This window comes from Chaetura pelagica, unplaced genomic scaffold, assembly GCF_000747805.2.
Source record: "Chaetura pelagica isolate M959 unplaced genomic scaffold, ChaPel_1.0 scaffold346, whole genome shotgun sequence".
Lineage (NCBI taxonomy): Eukaryota > Metazoa > Chordata > Aves > Apodiformes > Apodidae > Chaetura > Chaetura pelagica.
The window spans coordinates 2,219,931-2,230,922 of record NW_009953797.1 but is presented as its reverse complement, the minus strand read 5'-3'; the positions used below and the strand labels follow the sequence as shown (position 1 = coordinate 2,230,922).

The 10,992-nt window shown below is 37.6% G+C and overlaps 1 protein-coding gene across 1 annotated transcript in view; it reads left to right on the top strand.

Annotated features, from left to right (window-relative positions):
- The first annotated feature begins 536 nt into the window (after positions 1–536).
- The window catches only part of WAPAL (wings apart-like homolog (Drosophila)), a 64,064-nt gene continuing 53,608 nt past the window's right edge, over positions 537–10,992 (top strand). Inside the window, exon 1 of the mRNA XM_010001118.1 lies at positions 537–1,038. Coding sequence (XP_009999420.1) covers positions 537–1,038 — 502 coding nt within the window. The remainder of the gene's footprint in view (positions 1,039–10,992) is intronic.

Here is a 10,992-nt window from a genome sequence, read left to right as displayed (position 1 = left end):
CAAGAACAGGGGGTGAAGTTGTTGTTATTTGTGATGAATTAGTAGTTAAAATATCTCTAGCAACTTGAAATATTCTGATAGGTTTTTTATTTAACTACCAAGATTCTTTTTAAAGCTGTACTGTGTTATTTAATTCTAGCAGAGAGCTGTATGGTGAGATGTGGTGAAAATAGTAGGTTTTGGCTGATGTTACATTAAAGCAGTGCTATCTCTACTAGAAAATAGGAAGTCAGACACCAAAAAATAATGTATTCATAGAAGATTTTTCTTCAGGATTCATTGTGCCATTGTTTTATAAATGTGTAAGTAACTGAATTTTGAGTTAAGTTGGTAGATACTTATTGCAGAAACTTTTGACAGTGACATGTAAACAAATTAGTCTACAGAAAGACGTGATGTATCTGTTGCTTGTGTGAAATGTACATGCTTAGTGCTTGTAGGCCAAATGAAGGATAGAAAGATAGGAATTTGTACTAAAAAGGCTGGTGAATTAATGTTCTTTCTTTTCCAACAGAGAATATGAAACAGGAGCCAAAATGACATCCCGATTTGGAAAGACCTACAGCCGGAAAGGGGGAAATGGCAGTTCCAAGTTTGATGAAGTATTTTCCAACAAACGGACCACCCTTAGTACAAAGTGGGGAGAAACCACCTTCATGGCCAAATTAGGACAGAAGAGGCACAGTGTCAAACCAGATATTTCTGAAGTTCCTAAAAAACCCAAAGTTGAAGATGAGGGAACAGAGGATCCATTTGGATTTGACAGTGATGAAGAATCTATTCCTGTGTCTTCAAAGAATGTGTCACAGGCCAAAGGCTCCTCTCAGCTGCAACCTGGTGAATCTGCTCAGTCTGAGGACTTAACTCCTCTACTTGAAGCTAACAGCAGAATTAATCAGCCAGACAGTGGAGAAAACGTTGCATCCAGCAAGTGCATATCTTTTGACAATACTGTTCCTGTCTTAAAAGAGAAGGGTGCAAACAAAAATATGGAAGATGGAGAATCCAAAGGCAGCAGTGCTAAACTCTTAACTGCAGGTATGTTTATTCAACTGTCCAGATAGTTGTATTATCCTCTAGTTTTTACTAATCTACATTTTAATTTTGTGTTTTCAGGGGTTGGTTAAATGTTATGATTAGTGGGACAAGTAATTTTCTATGTAAGAAATTATAAAGTATATGCTATTTAACTAAAAATGTCAGGAAGCATTCTGCATTTTACACATTGGTTTGAGATCCTTGGCCCTGTAATCCTTACATCTGCAGACTGAGATGCAGTGGTTTAGATACAACATAGTATGTTAATCCACTTCAAATAGACTGGAACAATAATCTTCTTTTTCTAAAATATCTTCTGAGATCCATGTGTTTATGGTTTTTAATATGTATTATTTTTAGAAGTGGTGAGTTGATGATAACAGAATGCTTCATTCTTAAGTTGCTGGCTCTAATGTAGTGCAGTTACATGAATGCTACTGTGCAGGCGCAGATACAGCTTACAGTCTGGCTTGTTTAATTAACTGGATGGAAACAGTATTTTTCTCAGCTTTCACAAAGGTACATATCTCCTGTTAAATAAACACATCTCTACCAATGTGTACCTAAACAGCTCCAGACCTATGAAACAGAATTCTGCTAGGCTTCTTTTAGGGGTTGTTTTGAGGCTCCGAAGTGTTCATAAGATATCTTAATACTTGTGAGGGGGAATTCACAAACCCCATGGAGCTGAACAGTACTGTAATTTTTGTTCAAGTCATTCTTGGACAAGATCAGATGTCTCATTAGAAGTTTTCATATAACTTGCTGATTAAACCACAGCTTCTAAAATTTGGCAAGAGATCACATTAGATGAACCTTGATGCAGATGACACCTATTGACTTGTTCTGGGTTATCATAGTCAATTTTAATGAGAAGAACTTTTGTAACTTTGAATTCTCAGATATAGTTAAGCCTAGGATCAGAAATTTGAGTGGACTTGTTCAGTTGTAGTACAGAGGACAAGAAGATGATAATGGAAGATAAGCATAGCTTAGTAATTTGCAAGGTAATTTTGTTAGTGATATAATACAAGAAAAAACAAATGTTGATTTGAACTGCCATTTGACAAGCACATTGGTGGGACATGTAGTTGTCTTTGATCTTTCTCTTGGTTTTGCCACCAAAATATTTCTCGTGTATGTTTTTATGCCATTTATTTACCTGTAAGTATGGTCCATCTTCAGTCTGGAAACATACAAATAATGTTTTACTAAGTTTGAACATAGTTTCAATAAGATGTTTTATTCACCAGTATTTATGACGGGAAGAAATAGTAACGAGTTTCCTTGGTTGTTAACGAGAGGTTGTAGCAGGGCAGGTTTTACAGTGAAACAGTTTTCACATAGAAAGGCTTTGTTAAAACAGTATTTTTCAGGTTGAAGAAGAAAATGTGCAAGCTGTGGGAAGAAAATGTGTGGAACTGTGGAAATTCATATTGTGTGAAAGGCCAAGAGAAACAAACTTGAGCAGTTTCATTGGTACTTCTTGGTTCCACTATTGTGGAAAGTAATATAATAAAATATTTGGTGCAGAAACGCTTCTAAATTTGATGCTTATTTACATTCTAGAACTCCTTGTTAGACAGTACTATGTAAATCATAAATATGTACAGCTCTAAAAGGAAGGCAGCTGATGAATCTTGGTGGATAAGTCTATCAGTGGCTCTTGAGTGTGGTGGTGGTCTGGGTACAGAGGGAGAGGTTACTTAACACATTCAGCTGAGAATGAATCTTTGCAAAACATCCTAGGAGGGTCTCTAAGGATAAGGAAACAAAGGTTGTAATTTGGGTGATAGTGTTTAATTTGGACAGCTAGTATAAATGAAACTTGGATGGTTTAAGCAGCTATTATACTTGTGTGTAGACTGATCCAAAATAAATAAAAATTGTCTGAGGACGTCACTCAGAACATTGAGCAAGTAGAGATAGGGGCATAGTTAGCCAGTGTAAATGTAGGTACTTCAAAGGCTTCTTTGTTATATTGATTGTTAAGTAAAGTTTGATGGTATAAGGCTATCTTTCAGGACTGGAGAGAGTTAATTTTATTGATTTGGAGGTGAGGATATGGGAGAAGAGGGAACTTGGGAGACAAAAAATGAGTAACAATAAAAAAGGTTGTTTCTTGCTGTGTGGTTTCCTAAGCTATAGTGTATGCACTTCTACTGCTTTTGTGTCCTCACTCTCCCCATAATCATTTCCCCCTTCCTGGTTACTCTTGAACTTCAGCAGGTTCAACCAGATCTGTTCACAGGGCTAAGAGATCCTTGAGACAAAAAACTGCTATGCCTGAAGAGGAAAGAGAGGCGGGAGGTGGGGGGGGAGGGGGTGGCGGGGAAAGGCAAGCAGGTAGAACTCTGCTAACGTTGCCAGTGTGCGAGAGACTGCAATGCGAGTTCAGCCTTAATCCACATAAAATGTTGTGTATCTGGGTGTAGGAAACAAGGCTATATTGACACTGGTGTTTGTGAAAGTGCTTGGTAACTTTTTAAGTGCAATTTGCTAGTCTTTGTCTAGATACTGACTAGGCAATGTGTGAATTAGGGTGCCAAGCCTTCCTGGTAGCATGTGCCATCAATATATCTTGGTCCTTAGCCTAAGTGAAGTAAAGTTAAGAATTAGAATGAGGTGAAAACTGTGACTTAACATGTCTATGGGCAAGCAGTGGGCTACAGGTTAGTCTGCTCATTCTTCTCCAGCTGTATTATCCTGCCTCGATGTCCATTTCCTTGAACACTAAAATGAAGGTGATGCAATGTCAGATAATTTTAATGTTTGGTATTAAAAAGTCAGGGTTTTTTGGTTGTTTTAATAGTTGTGCAACCATGTAACTTCATTGAGGATCTGTGCCTTTTATTTGAAATGGTATGACTTACTGTCTTTATTTTTTTTAAATGTAATAGCTCTTTAGCTAGTGCTTGTAACAATCTCATTTTATAGGCTTTGAGAAGTTCTTAATGTGGAAAGCTTCTCATAATCTTACCCTAGTGTTGCTTGATCGAGACTTAATGCTATCAGACGAATGTTCATGAGTAATCCTGTACGTAACAGGTAATTTATAGGTAGTAGGAGTTCAGGTAAATTACAAATAGCAAAAGAATATTAATTGTTAATAGTTACTGTTATTTTTGTTAAGGTAGGAAGACATAAGCTGAAAAGTAAGTCATGCCATTGGAAAAACATTATACTGGTAATTCACATCAAGCAAAAATGCAACAGTTAAAAGATGGTTTTTTTGTGAGGGTCTTGCAGCAGGGTAATGTGAAAACCTGCACAGCAATACTTAGATTTCTGAAACATCTTGGTGGGTTTGTTTTGTTTAAACTGTTAAGCTTATTCTGTAAGACATAAAACCAATTAGTGTTTCACACTAAATTCACCAGCATATAAGGTTTAAAATAAACACTTTACAGCCTTGTAGAGCAAATTATGGGGTGCTAGTTTTAAAACAAAATTCTACTAACTTTGTTCTTAGAATATTTGTTAGTTGTGTGTTCAAATTACTATGATTTTTCAGATTGAAAAAGCCAAAGCTTGATGAATTTTTGAAAGCTGATACGGCATTTCATAATTATATTAATGTATGAACTGTTTTCAAATTGGGTAACTCTTTTCCCTACTCCAGCTATTTCAGCTTTGGGAAACAATACTTATGGCATTCTTGTGTGTCAGTTTGTGTTTTAACTCGATGTTGTGATCACTTGTTGTCTTTAGCTTGTGTGCCTCACTGCTGAGCTCTGTAACTCAAGTTTTTGGAGGGTCTAGTTCAAGGTGATGCTGTTCATCAGAGAAAGCACCTGGGTGGAGAGATGTCTCAGGTGGTTGGAAAATGTCTCATCTTTGCACACATCGTATTCCTATTTGTGGACTACAAAATAATACAATTTTTACATTAATTCTAAGACAAAATATAGGCATTTAATGATGCTTTTAACCAAGAAGTATTAACTGGCCGTGGATTAAGTCTGATTTGTTCTAAATACTGTGAGTTTATTTCTTGAAAGTATATTTTGCTTGCTGTGGATAAATAGTGAATAGTATGGCTTAAAATGTCCATTCAGAATACAGGGCACTGTAGGAATAGTATATTCTTTCTGCTGTGTTGTGGATGGCAGGTATACAGACTTTGAGGTTATTGACTTGGCAGTGCCCTTTGAGGCTTTTTAAGATTAAAAGGAAAAATTAGTGCAAGTAATAATAGTATTTTTTTCCCCACAACATTTAGTCATTAAGAAAGTAGCTATTCAGCATCTTGTTATTTGTTACTACGTACTAGTATTCAAGCAAGTAGTTGTTCTGGAAGTAGTTTTGCTCTTGGTGCTGTAAGGAAGCATTTGCCACTTCTCTGCTAATCAGTTATTTTGTATTTCCAGGTAGTTCTTAATGTCCTTGTTTTTCACTTGGGGCTCATGCACGTACTGGTAGCAAATCAAAAAGGCAAATACAATCCTTCTTAATAACTTGTGCTTATGCAGTGCAGGAGTGAAGGGACAGCTGTTCTTAACTACTACATGATCCAATATGCAGAATCCAGTTGCCTTTAGTTGCTTGAGTGATCATAATAATTTGCAGAAAATGGTTGCCCTGAAGGGAAGATAGTTCAAGTCATCAGGTCTGTTCCCAACAGACTATCCTGATAGTACCTTAGTGCAGTGTCTGCAAAGCCTCTGCATCCTGATTACATGGGTGGGGGAGCCCTATCTTTAGAGTTAAGTTTCAACTTCTCAAAAGCAAGTTGGTTCCATAATTACCTTTGACAACAAGATTTGACAAGGTGTTCCCTTAATTTTGTTTTAGAGCTTCTAACAATGACATGGACGTTTAAGGTAAGTTACGTCTGAGTAGACTTACCTTTCTTCCTGACAGAGTTCAGTTTAGTTACTTTCTGTCTGAAAGTGGAGGACAAAGTTTGGGGAAACTGAATGAGGTCTGAGCCTTTGGCTGTTTTAGGAGACAGCTGACAGCAACTATGATTAAAAAGAACTGCAGCTGTGCTCTGGCTAGCTCAAAGCGTTAAGTAACTGATAGCAGGGAAGGGGAAAGGTCTGCCAGGAAGATGCACGCCTGTAGAATTTCAGTGATAAAAGGTTTGTTTAGATGGCAGTAGTTATGCTGCGTATTTAGATAGCTGGGGTTTATCCACAAATTCTCTCTTCAGTTGTTTGTTGCTGCCGTTTTTTTGTTTCCCCCGTTTTAAGACATCTTTTCTCCATTTGCACACAGAATTTTCTTGCTGCATCAGTAGTCCAATTTCACACTAGTGTGATAATTATTCTCAATTTCTTTTTCCTGTGGTATTATTCTGATACTTATTTGAAGATTTGGTAGTTTTTTTCTTGGACGTTTTCAAAAGTCTGAAATTATGGAAACTGTTTCAATTTCAGTATTTATATGGGTTTGCTCACACAGCAATACTGGAAAAAGACCCTGGTATTTAGGAAGGAACCTTCTTATTTCTGCAACATTATTTTTCCTAATGGTAGGGAAGTTCATACTATGTATGTCTGTGTACAGACCACACAATACTTTTTTCCTTCCATACTTATGCTCCAGTTTGCCAAACAACTGTGAGATTCTCAGAACCTTTAAAAATATTTCTTTATGAACTCTCACAGTGAGCAGTTAGTTTTCAAAAAGTCAGACTTTTGACTGCTTCTTAACTTTTTTAATACGTATGAAGTTGAAATAACTGCATTCAAAGGAGTTCATCGGTGCTTTGTGGAAGAAAAAAAGCCTGTTAACATGCATACCTCTTAAGTGGGCCAAAGCATACAGGAAAGCAGAAACAGTTGGTAAGGAAGCCATTTCATGTTCAAACTGCTGAGATTCTAACTGTATGGAAAGTGTTTTTCAGGCTCAAATGGAGCTGTTTTCTTTTAAGAAACTGCTCCTGTATTCAGTAAAGGGTTTCAACACGTTTGAGTAGTGTTTGAATTCAGACTGACTTACCCCAAGGATACATTTGATATTTGTATGTTCAGCTATGTTAGAATATGTTTTAATACTTTTTTTTGTAGGGGCTCACAGTACTGGAGTTGGTGAAAACAGGCTTTTTATGGCATATGCCAGCCCCTTTTGTTGCCCATGACACCTTGTCTTGTTTTCCCTGCAAGGGGAAGTAGTTTTTCTGGATCAGCTATCTCCTGCTTCTCTGAGCAAAGGGTGCCTTTCTGAGCTATCAGTGAGGAAGAACATGTCTGTTTTACTGGACTTTATATCAGAGGGGAACAATTGATACAGCTAGTTCAGGATCTGACATCTCTTATGTTACAGAGTGTAGTAGCTCTTCTGACCCTTGGGTTTGATGTTGCACAATTTTTCATCTCTTCTGGTCCATTTCATTGTTAGATTTCTGACCAGGTAGTCTTGCTTGCAGTGTTGTAGAGTCTTTCAAAACTCAATTGTTTGCTGGGAGACAGAGTGTTCTTTCTGTAGGATGGGTTTTTAGCATTGTTTACTACAACTGCAGTTTGTCCTTCATTTTGAGAGATTTGTGAACTTTGCATGCAGGTTGGGTGTGGGCCTTGATAACAGTGCTGTGTAGTACGTTGGTTTTTACATATCAGTATCTGTAGAGTCACGTTATAATTTATATTGTGATGTTGATAAAAACAGATAGGAGGTGATGTTAAAGTCACATTTTTCTTGTAAATTCATCAGAAGAAAACCAGACTTTAAAGAAGGTTTTCATATGGTTGTAGATGAGTTTTAAGCAAGATTAGAAAGAAGAGTGGAGGAGGAATGATCGTTATTATGGCTGTCAAAAACAAGCTGTAAGAGTATAGGCACAACGTGGGGAAAAAAAAGGGTTGAAGTGTAAGGGAAGTTAGAGAGCTTTAATTTGATAGAAATTGAGAGGCTGAGTATAGCTGATGACAAGCAATCTAGGTTAATTTTAGCTATATTTTAATTGGAGGAGGAAATGCCATTAGCAATGAAGACATAGATTAGTAATTTTCAGGTTCGGTATTTTCCTGCCTAAATATTTGCTGGAAAGGCAAGAAGCTGGGGGGGGGAAAGTAGCCGGATTAGATTGTTACGTAGAAAACATCTTTCCATAGCATTGAAAGTTGTGCCTGAGATAAAGGCAAGTGATGAGCTCCATGAATATTTTCTGTAGAAGTGGGAAGGTGATGTCAGCCTGTGCCCCTGTGAACAGCTTCCATTGCCACTGGAAGACAAGGATTTAAAAAAAAAGCTGTACGCTGCTGTCAGGAGGTACCATTTTTGCACCAGTGTAAGACAGCCTTTCAGAATGTCTGCTGGTAGCCTGTTTTCCCAGTGAGAATAAAGTCCATGAAGAATTACTACTTACGACTTAAAAAAGGGTCCAAGGTGAGAAGCAGTAATGCAGCAGCTAGGGTTCTGTCCTTACAGGGTGAAGCCACAGCCTGGTGGGGTGTTCTGCCAACAGCTGCAGCAGAACAATTCCTGTTCTGAAAAGGTGAAAATCTGTTAGGTTCATGGAATGAAAATAATGATTTATTAGAGATGCTGAACACTGTGTTAGCAAACTGAAAGGCTGCAACTAGGTGATTTGAGAAAAGGTGTCTTCTCTCTCAAGCTGTTTTAGAAGAATAGCCACATCAACCAAATGATGTAATGTGAAGAAGATCTTGTTTTGTGCGTAGTGTTTATAAATAATAAAATCAAACTTTTCATAGAAATTGCTGTAGAAATTAAATAATTCAGGGTGCTGGAAAAGAAACAAGAAAAGCAAATTATTCTTAAGGAAAAATAGTTCTGTGATGGCAGTAAATTAAATCTCATCACTTTAGGATTTTCCTTGGAATTCTGCAAAAGAAGATGCCCCATAAATGTCCAAAGAGACAAACAATGTCTATCCAATCTGCATGCAAGCCTGTTGGGAACTCATTTTGATTCAAAAAGACTAAAAAACCCAGAATCACTTAAGAATTTGTAATTGTGGCTATGGATGTTGTGGTTCTATAATTTTAGCTAGTTAGTGATTGTCAACCATGAGGCTGGTCTTTGAGACTCTATAATCTTCTGAGGCTCTTAGTGCTTCTTATCTTCTGTTGATACATGTTAGCAGGCACTGCTTTTTGAGATCTTGCAGCTATCGGTGGATAGTGACAGACCTAAGTAGATTTTTCCCATTTCTTAGAATTGTGTATTTTATATCCATAAGCTTGTTTCTGTTTCCCAGCTGTTCAGTCATAGGCAGAAAATCCATCAAAGGAGTTTAGTCTGTTCTTACCAACTAAAACATTTCATTTCCAATGTGGAGTAGAAGTGGGGAACTGTAATGAAATTAGTTTTCGTATTTGGGGGAAAGAATGGCTTCTCTGCAGTTCCTGGTTTCCTGTCCAAATCAGAAGACACTGTGTGTGTTTTATTTGGGCTCTGTTCCCAGAAATAAGGAATGGGATACAAGCACCTGGTGAAGATTTGTCTTTTAGCTTGATCAGCTTTGAGTTGTAAAGTGATGTAGCTTTATGCTTAGGAACATCTGTGATGGTGTAACAGAGCCGTAAGAAATGCTTGAGTGTTAAGGAACGTCAGGCAGAGCTGTAGCTCATAATGAGCTTACACTGGTTTTTACGTCTGGTGATGAGTTGTAGCCAGTTAGTGTATGTGCCCTCTGTAGCTGTGGGGATCTGAAGGCCTTGGATACACTTTTTCTTAATCTTACTGCCTTCTTTTCCTTGATGTTTCATTTTCTTGCTTTTACATCTGTCTTGGCAGTCAGATGTCTATTTTAAGAGATATAGAGGAAAATAAAATTGGCATCATGCCACCTGCTGGCCCTTTTTAAGAACTCAGTGCTACTAGCTAACTTTAACATCTATACTTTTAAATTAATTGCATGATTTAGGGTGACAAATACTAAAATAAACCTAGTTTGAGTTTATGGATTTATTTCCTATGTATAATAATTCAGTCATGCTCTTTCAGTATTAAAACTAGCTTCTACAGCTAGTTACCACAGCAATAAAGGCTCATGAGGTCTCATGATACAAAAGCTTAGGAAGGCAGTATATTTTCATGTGTAGCTTGAAGAATGCTCTGGTTAGCATTCGTCAAGAATTGCTAGGAATGAGAAAACTAACCTGGAGTTGAAGTTAGTAGAGCTAACATTTAATACTGGCAACTCTTCCATGAGTGAGTAGGAGAAATAAGCATTTATTTTGAGTATGTGATAATATTAGCAGGTTTTCTTAGCATACTAAGGCTAATGTTGACTTCCTTTTGTGTTTTTCACTTTCCTGATAATATTTGTGTTTGTTAACCAGTTTTGATCAAACTTTGAGGGGTAAGGAGAGAATTCCAAGATAAAAAGCTGCTTCAAGCGTCATGAAAAATTGTGGTGTGAGAAAATGAGTTGAATGCATTAATCTGTTCCCTTACTTGTCTCTTGTCTGCATGCTGGTAAAAGTCATGTAGTTATATCGAGGTCCATAATCCGTTTTCCAAGGCATCAGAAAGCTGACTAGTCAGCACACGTTGCTGCGCGTGATCTGCCGTGCGTACTGTCTGCTGCCCAGTCAAACAGGTTGGTGTTGAGGAGACTGCAGGGGGTGGTGGTTGAGTTGTGGAGAAACAAGTTTTGTTTGTTCTGTGGGGCCCAAATCTGCTCAGGACAGAAATTTACATTGAGTCATTGTTCTTGCAGCTGAAGAAACTGCTCTGTGCTCAAGGTACCTTAAAAATAGCACATAAGGTACTGCAGCTGTCTCACGGACTTGTTAACAAAAGCATGTAGTGTTTGATTGTAGGCAGTTAATGTTAGACTGCAAAGTGTGTTCTTTGTAGTCTCCATTCCCCAGCATTTACTCTCTGCTTCCTTCTCCCCAGATATTTGCAGGTGGTTTCTAGTGTTCTCTGCCTGTAGCTCCTTTCACTAGTAGGAAAACTTGGTGTTAATTACTTACTGAACTGTTTCTCTTGCTAGGTCTCATTGTTTTGTCCTGGGATCATACTCACTTGTTTCAC